The sequence below is a fragment of the Pipistrellus hanaki genome, assembly GCF_964339955.1.
Source record: "Pipistrellus hanaki genome assembly, chromosome: 6".
Lineage (NCBI taxonomy): Eukaryota > Metazoa > Chordata > Mammalia > Chiroptera > Vespertilionidae > Pipistrellus > Pipistrellus hanaki.
In genome coordinates this window covers 63,351,727-63,366,076 of record NC_140508.1, presented here as the reverse complement: position 1 = coordinate 63,366,076, position 14,350 = coordinate 63,351,727, and the positions used below count along the sequence as shown (strand labels likewise).

The window sequence follows — 14,350 nt, the reverse complement described above, 5'->3', positions numbered from 1 at the left end:
GGGCTGCCATTACAGCCGAGACTGCTTCTGATTGGCACACATGTTGCACTGAGAGCAATCATCTTGGCACCCAGACCTAGCTCAGCTCTTGAGTGGACACACAAGTAAAAAGAAAAAAATCTGAGACTTTTCTCTTGTCCCACTTATTAGTGTTTGCCAGCTACATAATCCCTTTTTAATTCTTTACTGTGCTGGTAGCCAACAATGGCATCTATCCAAGAGGGCAAACACATGCTGCTTAACTGACTAATCTAAAACATTTATTCACTAAAAAAAAAAAAAATTAAAAAGGAAGAATGATAGTTTCCCAAAGACTATATGAATAGACAACACAAATAGACTTAAAATAAACCATGAGCCTCCCCTCTGCCCAGTCCTGCTAACATCCTAAAGGCACATGGAAGACAGCAGCCTAATTTCACGCAAGCAGGAAAGAGGAGAATAGACTGTTGCCAAGGTCATTTGGGGCTGTGGGATCAGCCCCATTTGGTCCACAGGCATGAAAGAGTGGCAGGGGTGCTGAGCAATGCTATCCCAGAGAGGAGGAATGGAATGGGTGCAGAGCAGGCACTGCCTCAGATGGCCTGCATCCTCCCCAAGGCCAGGGCAGCCAGCACACACCATCTGACTCCGGCTATGAGGATGGCCCCAGTTCTGAAGTCGGGTTTCCCTACAAATTTAGGCTTATACACAGCTGCACAAGAGCTACTCAAAACACAAAAGCCCCAAACTCTCAGTAGGTCAGTCAGTGCCACCTGCTGCTTGGATGCCTCTGGCAGCTGGCTCAGGTCACCCCCTTCTGCTGGTGGGTGTCGGCAAGGCAGTCTGCAGCTCAGATCCCTTGGAACCCATCAGGCACAGGAGGCCAAGGAGCCTGGCTGAGGTCAGCAGCTGAGTCCCCTAGAGGCTTAAGAGAAAAAGCTTCTTTCACAGTTCTCTCCGGTTCCCAGCCCTAGCTGTCAGCCTCTTTAGCTCATGCCTGGTGCTAACAGACATTTTGGTAGAAATGCGATCTGCTAATTAGAAGCAATGACGCCAGGAATGGAACCGCAATCATCCATTTGCCTAACAAAGTTAGCAGCTAATGAGGATTTCTAGCTTCTGTCAGCACACAGCGGAGGTCACCTGAGCTACATCAGAGGGGAAATCGAAAGGCATCTTGCAGATCTGTGAGGTGGCAAAGGGAAGGAGGCTGCACAGATCCTAATCAGCCCAGGCTGTGAACCTACTTGGAATTCCAGCTTAACTAAAAGAGTACTCAGGAACACCCAGCCAGAGTTACGCAATGGTTTAGGGTCAACATATGAACCAGGAGGTCACGCTTCAATTCCCAGTCAGGGCTCACGTCCAAGTTGCGGGCTCAATCACCCGATCAATGATTCTCTCTCATCATTGATGTTTCTAACTCTCTCTCCCTACACTTTCCTCTCCAAAATCAATTTTATACACACACCAGTGAGTGTGTATGTGTGTAAAACTTTTTTTTTTTTTAAGAGTACTTAAGCTTATCTAGCACTATGCCCAAAGTGTTGGAATCTCCCTTCCTACCTCAGGTCCATTCTGGAACAGGTCAGATTCTGAAATACCGGCATTTTAATCTGAGAAGACCACAGAGCAATAACTTTCTTTAGACAGTTAGCTGCCACAATATTTTTAATTTAATTTAAAAAGGTCCACCACTTACATCTATAGACACTTATGGCATAAAAATGATTACAGAGGAGTCTGTAAGTTTTCCATTTCCTACTAGGACTCAAACCACTATTCACCTTCTTCTTGCTCCACTGGAACCATCCAGGTGACCCTGTCCAGACGAACACTGGGCCCCTCTCAATGCCATCCCTCTACTCATCCCCTCACCCTGGTCCTTCTCCTCCTCCTCTCACAACCACCTTCCTAATGGTGCACAAAACAGCTGACAGACAGGACTTTTTCACCCCAAGGACATCATCAAGATGCACTTAATGAGGTAAAAAAAAAAACAAAAAAAAAAACAAGGACTTAACAGGGTTTTCAGGAACAATGCAGCAGTATAACCCTCAGTTCTGCTGGGCCCACTTGGGGCCACATCCCCGTGACCAGAGGAGCAACTAGGCCACAGCAGCCCTCCTGTGCTCTGGCTGGCTCGTAGGTCCAACCTGCCTTGTGAAGTTCTTTCTGTTTCTGCCACATGCCTCCAGCATTATAGGGGCTGCTGCTACAAGGAACAGAGTCTGGGCTCTCACACAAGCCAGGGTATGCTGGAAGTCTGATGGGTACCAACCTGGCCTCCCCCATGTCCCATGGCAATCACCACCTGGCCTCTAGCAACATTTTCTTATGCCCAGTCCTCTAAAATGCTGAGCCCAGCTTACCAGGCCTCTCCCAGAGCATGGTACCAGCAGACAGCTGATTCTCTTCCCTCGCTATCCTCAGCAAAGAAACGAGCCCCTTTGGGGCTAAGTCTGATAAAGGCATCCAGGTGGTCAGCAAGCTGTGTCAGGGGCAGGGCCATTGGTTACCTAGTGAACGTTTCAAATAGTAGGGTCCCTGCCCGGGGAACCACAGCATCAGTAGGAACACTCTATATCCCTTAGTGATCCAGGCAGCAAAAAGGGCCAGACTTTTAGTGTGTGCCTAGATGCCATGTCTGGTTTTTATGCCCTCACTCCCCACCAATTTGTATAAACTATATGAGAAATAAAATCGAAGTTCTTTTTCTGGTGTGTAATCGGCTAAAAATACGGTTGAACCAGTTTTCATGCAAGCTTATCTGTACTTTTCTTTTCTCCAAAGCCAGACTATTTTAACTCTGACCTTAATAAAGAGGAACCCAGGAGGCCTCACTTATGCTCCTTCCAACTAATTATCCCACTTCTCTAAAATTATTAAATGTACACACCATTGCATTGCTCTTTGAGCAAATGTGGCTGCAGGGGCATAGAGGTGGTCAGCTGTGTGGTATGTCCCTTTAATACCTGGCTCTGGGAAACTCTACCTGCCCTTTGGAAGGACTGACCCTATGCATTAGTAGTCATATGAGCCTAAACATTCAGGAAGGGAGTGAGATAAGTCATATTACTGTGCCCTTTTCATTTTCCTTGGGGAGTGAAGAGTGCTTCAAAGTGATGGCAATTAAAGAGAAGAGTGAAATAAATTTGGTACCGGTTATGAGAATCTTCTTTGTATTATTTAAAAGACTTCGATGTGAGGCAGAACTGAATGAGCACTGGCCATGCACACCCCGAGTAGCAGGTGCACAGGGCCTGCTGACACCTGAGAGCCAGACAGGAGATGGAGAGAAGCACCAAGCACCACAGGTACTTTCTACAGCAGGAACAGGTACGAGGAAGCACCCAGAGACAGATAAGCAATGTCTGCAAAAAGTCTGCTAGGAAAGCAGGAGAGCACAGATAAACCCTGCAGTGATCAGATTCACAGGCTGCTAAACAGAAGGTTTTGGTTCTACCCTAAAAAGTGTCTGAAGCCGAAACAACAACAAGCCTACACCTTGCTCAACTACAGACTAGCTTAACTCATCCACCCACACTAATGACCTGTCCAAAGAAGAAGAGTGGCATTTCTGGGCATAAACACTATTTACTTCAGTCTCTACTGCTCTGCACATGATGTCCAGTGCCAATCAAAAATTACAAGGTACATAAGGCTACAGGAGAATGGGACCCATTATCAAGTGAGAAAATAGTCTATTGAACCAAACCCAGAGATGACCCAGATGTTGAAATTATCAGGTAGAGATCTTAGAATAACTATGATAAATATGGAAAAAGTGGATAACATATGTAAACAATAGAGAATTTCAACAGAAAAATGGGAACCATAAAAAATGCCAAGTGCAAAAAGGATCAAAGTTTATACTCTTGACTTTTCGCAAAGAACCCACCAGGCTGTCTCCAGAAAAAGAAAATCCTCATTTTACAGATCAGAAGACTGAAACTGACAGATACCATCATGCCATGAAACTACTCAAAGGAATGAAAACCACTGAGGAACTGAGACCACTGTCAGTGCCACTGCTCCCACCCTCCACCCCGCCTGCCCCCACTCTCCCCCAGCTCCTTGAGGCATCTAGTTCAACAGGGCCCTAAAAAATTAAAATCTCCAGAACTGCACTGCCCAGTCTAGGGGTCAGCAAACTACAGCCCACCAGTGGGATCCAATCTACAGCCTCTTTTGGTATGGCCTCCGAGCTAAGAATGGTTTTGACATTTCTTTACAACTATAGACACAACAACAAAGAACACATGACAGAGACCATATGTGGCTTATAAAACCTGAAATATTTACTATCTGGCTCTCTTTACAGAGAAAGTGTGTCAATCCAGATCTAATCTAGGAGAAAAAAATAAAAACCTCAGCAAGACTTAAGGAAACAAAGAAAGGGCTATTGATGTCATGCTCTCTTTTTTTCCAGATTATGCCTTTTACCAGCCTTCTAAGTGCTGACAAGTAGATCTCCATAAAGGTTCAAGATCTCTCTCTATTGGTGGCTCAAATTGGAGGAAGTTTACGGACAAAGCCGCCCAATTCCCCAGGCCTAGGTCACCAAAGTCCTACTCTCTGCCTGTTCCACACAAGTTAACTCCAAAGTCCCTACGTCTCAGTCATATAAACTGCTTTCTTGACTCCAAGATATCATCCTGAAAGGTGTTTCTTTGTTGTGCTTTGTTTGATTGTTTGAGAAGGTCAGATCTGAGAGTTGATATCCATCCTGGGAAAGGCTGAAATGGCTACTTGCTTCCACCGCCTAGTATTTGCAATGGGGTACTGCAATGAGGCCTCAAGGAGCTCTCAAAGGCTCTATGCAAAGTCTCTGAATCAGAAGATATCACCTCACATTCTCAGTCACTTGAGATCTGCCATTCCATAAAGGTCTGCTGTGCATTTACAATTTGCTGAGCATTACAAAGAAGATCAAAGTGATCTCACCTAGAGAGAGGGCACCGTTTCTATCCTCAAGGAGCCTATAATCTGAGGAACAAGACTTATAAAGATGTAGGAGGGGAGAATTAGGAATAAAAGGCTATAACTGTAGTAAAACCAAAATAAGTCTTTCATCTCACTCATGATTTCAAAAAACTGCAATTCAAAAACTCTTGAATCTGGTATTTTCTTAAAATTCTGGTTATAGAGTTCATAGAGCTAAGGTAGCAGCTTCTCAGATGTCTGAACAATGAAAAGAATGCAATAATAGATCAAAACTCCCTGCAGCCAAAACCGGTTTGGCTCAGTGGATAGAGCGTCAGCCTGCAGACGGAAGGGTCCCAGGTTCGATTCTGGTCAAGGGCACATACTCTAGTTGCGGGCATATCCCCAATAGGGGGTGTGCAAGAGGCAGCTGATCGTTGATTTTCTCTCATCGATGTTTCTAGCTATCTCTCTCCCTTCCTCTCTGTAAAAAAATCAATAAAATATATTTTAAACAAACAAACAAACAGAACTCCCTGCAAACTGGAAAGCAAAACAGGACAGCCACTTTTCTGTGCAAGTCCTGAGGGGCATATTCGGGTAGAGAAGCACTCAGTTACTGCCCTGTGTACACCATTCAGTAGAAGAGAGCCTCTCTGTTCTTGTGAGTCTCTTTTGAGGATGAAGAAAACCTTCTTCTAGAGATCCCTGTCACACGTCCAGAATTTTACTCCAGGCCCAGGCCTGAACTGACCTCTCCTATCTGCCATACCCCCCACTCCCCTAGCCTCCAGCCAAATGCCGGGTCTTCTCCCAGCCACTGGCCTTTGCTCCTGCAGTATCCTTCATCTGCAACACCCTTTCTTACTCTTCTTCACGTGGCAAACTTCTCTCAGTCTTTAAGATCCAGCTCACATGTCACCTCTTCTTAAAAGACTTTCACACCTCACTGGGAAGAGGCTAGTGTTGCTGCTTCCTTTCTCCTCTGGTACTTCCCTGTCTCTTCGGTATGATATTGTAACACTCTATGGTCATTTTGGAGAACATGTAACTCTCCTAATAAATAGATCTTCTCAAAGAGAGGGACTATAGCTAATTTTTTGGTAATAATTTTTTATTTTTCAATTACAGTTGACATACAATATCACATTAGTTTCAGGTATACAACATAGTAATTAGACATTGTATAACTTACTAAGTGAGCATGCCAATAAATATATTACCCATCTGATAGTACACACAGTTATTATAAGATTAGAAGCCTGGTACACGAAATTCGTGCGCAGGTAGGATCCCTAGGCCTGTCTGGCAATCAGGGCCAATCGGGGCCAATCAGGGCCTTCCGGCTACTAGCCAGGGCCTTCCTTCATTCCACGCTTCCCCCGGTGGTCAGCACACATAATAGCGAGCGATCAAACTCCCAGTCTCCCAGTCTAACTTCTGAGGGGACATTTTGCATATATATAGATTATAGACTATATTCCCTATGCTATACTTTATAGCCCCATGACTATTCTGTAACTACCAATTTGTACTACTTAATCCCTTCCCTGTTTTCATCCATCCCCCCCCCCCAACCTTCCTCCCATCTACTGTCAAAATATTCTCTGTATCTATTAGTCTGTTTCTGTTCTGCTTATTCATTTATTTTGTGTTTTTTAGGTTCCATGTATAAATAAAATCACATAGCATTTGTCTTCCTCTGACCATCCATGTTGTGGCATATGGTAAGATTTCATTCATTTTTTGGCTGAGTCATATTCCAGTGTGTGTGTGTGTGTGTGTGTGTGTGTGTGTGTGTATATATATATATATATATATATATATATATATATATATATTCACTTCTTTGTTATCCATCCATCTATTGATGGACACTTCTATATCTTGGCTGTTGTAAACAATACTGTAATGAACATATAAATATACTGGAGGCCCAGTGCACAGGTTCATGCACTGGAGGGGTCCCCCAGCTTGGCCTGTGAAGATTGGGCTGAAACTGTGAAGACTGGGATCACAGATTGCAAGAGGGCGGTTCTCGGGTGATGCACCCCAGAATTGGGCTCCCTCCTCTCTGGTTCCAGATGCATCACCCAAGAACCACAGCTGCCAAGTCACTGCAGCTCCTGCATTAAGCGTCTGCCCCCTGGTGGTCAGTGCACATCACATCTACTAGCCAGTTAGCCGGTTGGCTGTTTGCTTATGCTTTTATATGTATAGATGTCTTTTCAACTTAGTGTTTTCAGTTTCTTTGCATAAATACCCAGAAGTGATTCCCCCCCCCCCTCCCAATTTTTAACCACCACATGAGGGGAAGGGAACAGCCAACTCCAAGTCTCTCCTCCTACCAGTCTCAATATGGCTTCTTCTTTATATCCTTAGTTGTAAGACTTCTGTTCAGCTAGAGTTCAGAAAGTCAGGCTATATCTTACTTATTTCCATTTACCAAGAAATTAACCCAATGCCTAACATATAACAGGTATACAGAGAAAATTTTATATAAGTTGCTTACCAAAAAAATTAAAGATTTTATTTTCTATCACATTAATGCAATCATGTATATCTAATCATATGTATCAAGAATCTAAAAGACAAGCTTATAGATTTCATTCTTCCCTAAAGCAAAGCTACTGCCAAGCCTGTATTACTCCATCCACTGGATTTTTAAAGCTCTTCCCATCAGAAAACTCAGCCCAAGAAACCATTCTGTTCTTTCTTATTTCTCTCTGGAATGTTTTGGACTCTAAAACATTGATTTGGATACCAAACTTCCTCCCCCAACTCAGAAAGAAGCACACCTCATACAGGCTCAATTGATTCCAGCCCCAATTATAACTGGACTTTATCAGTGAGCAAGTGGCAAGAATCAGGCATAAACTTTCTCAAAAACAGTTCATCACTGATGCACTAGATGGGAAATGATAACATTTTTGTTATCAGAAGTAGGTTACACAAATGATTGCCTTTCCTTGTCATTTGTTTTATGATCTTTTCCCAATAATGAGCTGAATCATTCCTTTATGCAGAAAGGGATTTAAAAATCAATATTGTAAAAGTCAGAAGCAAAAAGACAGGGCAGAAGCGCACATTAAATGTCAAACTGCACTCAGCCAACTCAAAAGGAAATCCTTTGGGCAAGGTTACAGGTTCAAGGGTGCAGGGCTTGCAGACACTAGTCAGAGTAGCCACTGAGAACAAGTGGGCAGCCAACTCATGCCAAGGGCCATGCCTGTTTTGCCTTGGGGTTCAACCTGGCCTCCTCACAAGGAGGAAGTGCTGTGATCCCAGCACCCTTATGTGCTCTCCCTAGTGGGGTCCTTCAATCCTTGCATCTGGAAGACACAGATAAAGAAAGAAAATTCCCTATGCTGCTGGTCAGGTTCTTCTCTCCATCTTTCTCCTATTTAAATCCTTCAAAGCACAATTTTGAAATGATCTCCACTAAAAGCACATGCTAACCACACCAACCTGAATGGAAGTGATGGTAACAGCTTTGCTCAGGAGAGTACCTCGTGCCCCTATTGATTTATAGAACAGGGCCTGGGAATGGCTTCCCTTCCCCTCTGTTCACACTGAGTACTGAATGTGGTTGTAAGCCTTTAAAACTGGGCTCTGGCCTAAACCGGTTTGGCTCAGTGGTAGAGCATCGGTCTGTGGACTGAAGGGTCCCAGGTTCGATTCCGGACAAGGGCATTTACATTGGTTGCGAGCACATCCCGGGTAGGGGGTGTGCAAGAGGCAGCTGGGCGATGTTTCTCTCTCATCGACGTTTATAGCTCTCTATCTCTCTCCCTTCCTCTCTGTAAAAAGTCAATAAGATATACCGTATTTTTCGGACCATAAGACGCACTTTTTTTCCCCCAGAAGTGGGGGGAAAAAGTCCCTGCGTCTTATGGTCCAAATATAGCCTACACATATACTGCAAAAAAAAAGTTTTTTTACTTGCCCGGCTCTGTGTGGTCTCTGTGTGCTTGCCCGGCTCTAAAATGGTTCTAAATGCTGCTGTTTACTTTACAGGGTTGATTACATGTGTTTATGACTGTGATGTTGGGTTTTAATGCACATAAAATATTTTAGGAAACTATTTGTTTCAGAATCTTTTTTTCTTCATTTCCCTTCTCTAAAAACTGGTGCGTCTTATGGTCCGGTGCGTCTTATGGTCCGAAAAATACGGTATTTTTTTAAAAAAAATAAACAAAACCTGGACTCTGCATCTATCTGCTATAACACTGAGCAACAGAAACTAACTGAAGCTAAGGAGAGTTGATGCAGGTTACCAGCAGATGATCAATTCCTCAAGAAGGTAGGAGGACCAGACAGGAAATCCTTCAGGCAAGGCTATAGGTTCAAGGGTGAAGGGCTTGCGGACACTAGTCAGAGTAGCCACTGAGAACAAGTAAGCAGCCAGCTCATGCCAGAGGCCATGCCTCTTTTGCCTTGGGGTTCAACCTGGCCTCCTCACAAGGAGGATGTGCTGCCTCAGAGAATGACAGCCTCATAGACTGACAGTCCTGGTCAGCCATTCAACAAATAACCCCATCATGGCCCCCCACCTTGGCCTCCTCATTCACTCAAACCTGAAAGTCCCAAGAGAGAGGATCTGACTGCCTGGCCTTTGGTGCCGTGCTCTGATCCTCCTAGTACCCGTGGCAGGGGGAGGGAAGAGATTTAGCTTCCACAGAGGAAGTCAGACATTAGAATTGCAATCCCAGCAAGATGACACAACACTGAGAAACAGATAAGTTCCCAGAAGAAAACAGGGCCACTAAATGCATGAAGAAAAGTAGTTACTAAACATCTTCAAAACAAAGGAAGTCACTTGCTTCACTATTCCCTAGGAACTCTGGTTCAGAAAGGCATTACCCATCCAGAGATTTGGGGGCGGGACTCAAGTAAAGATGTTATCTCCTATACTCTAAAGTTTCCTTCCATTTAAAAGCTACACACCTGTCCTGGAGGTCATTTATGTTGCTTCCACTTGTACAGGTTCTCTTGCTGGAAGAAGGGCCCAGCGGTCTTCTTTGCAGGTAGAGAAGGGAAGCTGTGAATTCCCTTTCACTATAATTAACACATTCCAGGTGAGAATAGATACCACACCTGGAAGCTGCAATTTTTCATGCTAGATGACTGTCCTAGGTGGCCAACCTTTTTTGCTCATGCCATATTGATTAACCCTTCATTTCCAGGACCAGGGTCCTTTTGAGTTGGTTTTCAAGATCCGTGCAAAGGCGTGACAACCCGCCTGCCCCTCAGACACTAACTGCAAGAGCCTCTAAAACTGTGTTCTCACCCTAGTTTCTCTACTTTAATTGATTCTTCACCAGGATGCCATAGGGTTCTAAAAACACAAGTCAAATCACATCATACCCATTCTTATGAACTTCGGGAATCCTCTGCAGTTTCAGTCACTGTGAGCTATATTGTGGGTTAACTACTCATGATGTCCAAGGCCTTCTCTAACCTGTCTTCATACCTCACTCACTTCTTCTCGGGACCCATCACCTCCTGGATATCCACCTCCCTCAGCCCAGCTGCTCCCTCAGCCTGGGGCATCCACATTGCTCAAGGCTGAGATCAATGCCATCTCTTCCACCTGCAGTTGACACCACAGCCTTTGCTTTCCCAAGCATATTATCTTTACCTTCGATTCACACTTAATGTAACCGATTTGGCCTTTTTCAAAGTTTTTGTGTAAGTCTGCCTTCCCCACTAGACTGAACATTTCCCAAGGGAGAGGATCCTACATTGTTTGTATTTCCCAGAGGGCTTAGTTCAGCCAACATTCCTTATGTGATTACTGTACACTTTGCCTATCTGTGCACTCACAGAAGAATGACTCTGAATAGACTCCCATCAGTTAAGTGTATTAATAACAATAACAGCATCAATAGCACACATTCATGATCTGCCAGGGAGCACTAAGCCCTGCACAGTTACTTATCACCTCCACTGATCCCTTGGGCATTACTGTGTGCAAACATTCTGATTCTCAAACGAGGCTCATGGACACTGGAGGATGTGTTCATGCTAACAAGTAGGGAGCTAGGATTCACACCACGCTGCCTAACTCTACAAACTTAACATTTCATTTACCACATGGCCCAAGACCCAGTCTTCTCCCTTCACACCCTCTGGCACACATACCACTGCAGCACTTACACCTGTTAAGTTTCAGATCAGAACCAGGCCATCAAATGATCCAGCCCTTAAACTATAGACCCGAGGTCCCAGAGACTAAAAACAGACCAGAGGAGGAAAGCGTATCAGCACCAGAGCAAAGGTTACAAGAACTCAAGTTCCTGGTCCCTAAACACCCTTTCTACAAGGTAACTCAGACACTAAGCCCCGGGCTTCAGACAGATCAGGTCACAGGCCTCACCTCTGTTTCCCTGCATTACGAGAGCATAAAAGGCCAGCTCAGTAAGACCAGCACTCACCAGCAGTGACTTCTGCTTCTCTTGGTCAAGGCTGTCCTTCCCGCCGTGTAGGGATGCATTCCCGTACTTCGTGGCTGCCTCTCTTTCCCTCATTGCCGCCTGAAACGGCTCATCCTGGACTATAGCCTGCTTCTGTTTATACCTGTGCCAGGAGAGACATGAAAGAAGCAGGTGCAGATATAACGACTTGGCAGAAGGTAGCCAAGAAAAAGTTTGTGCACTCACTTCCGCTGACCAGGGGACTGGGATCTGTGGGCCAATGGAAATTAGATCTAACACTGGCCAGAGAGAGTACTGTGAAAGCTCATACCATCTGACCCTCGGAAGTCAGGCATCAGTGACAGTGCCTGAGACAAGGGGATACAGTGACACTCTCAGCCAGAGCAATATGGATTAAGAACAGAAGGAGCACTGACACCAAGTCAGGCAGTCATATCCCCAAATGATAAATTCGTGGGGCAGGATTTCAATCCCTCACCAGCCACTCTTTCAAAGTGGACTGGAAGGGTGGAGAGACAACCTTCCCTGCCTTCACTTGAGTGCTTGAAGGTTTTTAGATAGCAGCAGCCCTCTGTTTTGAACATGTAACTCTTCATTTTGAATCTGTCCCTAACCTTTGAACTATTTATGAGCTTTTTGTCCAGTAAAATAATCCTAAAGAAAGAAAAAAGTTACTAGTACTAAGATGTTGTTAGTATTATTTATTATAGTGCAATACATGCAAACAACTGAAATGTCTTTTAACTTGACCTTGATTGTTGGACATCTGATATAATCACATAATGGGATATTATATCATCATTATGAAATACATTATTTGATTTGTCTATAGGTTGAATCTAAAAATTGAGTACCAATAAACTACTTTTAGCAATAAAAATGTTTAAAAAGCAGTTGTAACAAATGGGGAAAAAAATTATAATACTAAGTGAAAACAGCAAAATATAAAATTATATATGACTGAAAAAAATAATCCTAAACTAGGGAAAAGAACACATTTGAAACAAACATTCCAAAATACTGACAGTGGTTGTCTTGAAATGGTGAACCTATGGGTCAATTTGTTCATTTTAAATATTTTCTAAGTCTTTCATTAGCATGTATTACTTGATCATTTTTTCACTGTTTAAAAGTACCCAAAAAGGGGTTCAAGTTAGTTATTCTTGGAGAGGCCTCTTAGGACTAGGGAGGTAAAATTCTTAGGCTGTCAATCTTAATCCATGACTATGGAACAGACCTACAAGGCTGACCTACTGAAGGAAAAAACCAATGTGATTGACACTTCACTTCTTAAACAAATTCACTGGGTCCTTTATCTGTCCTCAAGGGTTTTAAAGAAGGTGGTCAATAACAACTACAATTAGCATTCACTGAGAACTCTGTGTGCCAGGCACTGTGTGTACTTTTTATACATTAACATATTTAATCACGACAATACTCCAATGAAAGAGATACTCGAATTATGTCCTTATCAGAGGCCTAGAGAGATGCAGTGATTTTCCAGGGTCACATTTCCAATAAGTTGCAAAGTCAGAATGCAAGCCTGCACTCCAGGAGGGTCTCTGTGCCTTCACCACTATTCTACAGGCCTCAGGAGGAGAAACAGGTCCCAGTTCAGAGATATGGCCAGCTCTCCAGGATGTGGCCTATGCTGATGGGAAGTGTCACCAGCATACTAGAGCCAAGTCCATCTCACCAATTACAGTTAGAATTGTGAGGGTCCACTTTCTCCTCCATACCTCTAAAAATATGCCTGCACATGCACACAGGCACAGAAGGCACAGACACTCAACTATTTAGTCCTGGCTTTTTCAAGTGAATTTTTTGAAAACATTCACAATCGATGTCCACAAGTCCCTTTTGGTGTTTCTTCGCCTTTAAAACTAGGACCAGTACAACCTATACCGTAGGGTTGTTGTGCAATCTAAATAAGACAAACCATGGGAGACAAACCCTAGAGCCTTCGGACCAGGGAAAGGTCCCCAGTCAGGAAAGAGTGGTCAGCCAGAGCTCAGAGCCAGCAGTGAGCAGGCACTCACACTCACCTCTTAAGGAGATCCTCCTCCACCTCCAAGGGCTGCGGGGCACCACCATCCTCCGACTTGGGCAGTTTGGAGTCTGCAAAGAGACAAGAAGAAAAGGCCTGTAAGTAGCACCCCAGGATAAGTGATGGCAGGGTGGTCATCTAGGAAATGGATTTAGGAATGCGTTCCCATAGATGGACATGCCCCAGGGATGGACACATGCTCCATCCAGCCGTTCTGGAGAGTGATAGCCCAAAGGCCTTTCAGTCCCTCCTTCTGCACCAGGACCTCTTACTCATGGGACTGGAAGGAAGCAGAACTATATGAATGCAGTGTTCATATGGATTCTTCAAATCCATTCCTACTCACTCTACAGTTACTTGGAATCTAGGTCATCTATTAAACACAGGCCAGGAACAGCTAAGGAACCACTTAATGCTAAAAGAACAGCTCCAGGGTCTGGGTTTGACATAGGGGAAGGGAGGTTCCTTAAATCTTGCTTCCCTTAGTACCCCATTCTACAAATTTCTAATCCTGAATGTGGCAAGTACCCCCTAGTTGTGGTATTTTATATATTACTTAATCTGGATCACCTCTAGAATTATTGGGTTCTTTAAGTTGTTATAACAGGTCTATCTTTTGATGGCCTTGAACTTGGAGATTTCTGAGCATTTCCAATTCACTCTACTCTCTTCCCTACCTGGTGATACTGAAGGCTTTGTTCTCCTCCCCCAGCCTTTATCCTTCTCAAACCATCTCTCAGCCAAATTTCAACATTTTTCTGTGGCCTTGGGCAAATGTCTTATACCTCCATCATAGGTTCCTAAAGCAACAGTGACTAGGACCGCACAAAATATTTTAGAAGAGTCAGGCTTTGTGAAAGAGTCTGTGAGGATTTGTTATTTCACTCCCAAGATCTTTTAAAGCATGCTGAACTCACAGACTGAAGCACTCAACCCTTCAGAGAGTAATTTCCAAAAG

General features: G+C 44.0%; 1 protein-coding gene across 1 annotated transcript in view; it reads right to left on the bottom strand.

The window, feature by feature from the left end:
- Nucleotides 1–14,350, bottom strand: part of CHCHD6 (coiled-coil-helix-coiled-coil-helix domain containing 6) — a 195,630-nt gene that overhangs the window by 164,159 nt on the left and 17,121 nt on the right. The window contains exons 3-4 of the mRNA XM_084887360.1: nucleotides 13,391–13,463; nucleotides 11,346–11,487 (exon numbers count right to left, since the gene is read on the bottom strand). Coding sequence (XP_084743486.1) covers nucleotides 11,346–11,487; nucleotides 13,391–13,463 — 215 coding nt within the window. The remainder of the gene's footprint in view (nucleotides 1–11,345; nucleotides 11,488–13,390; nucleotides 13,464–14,350) is intronic.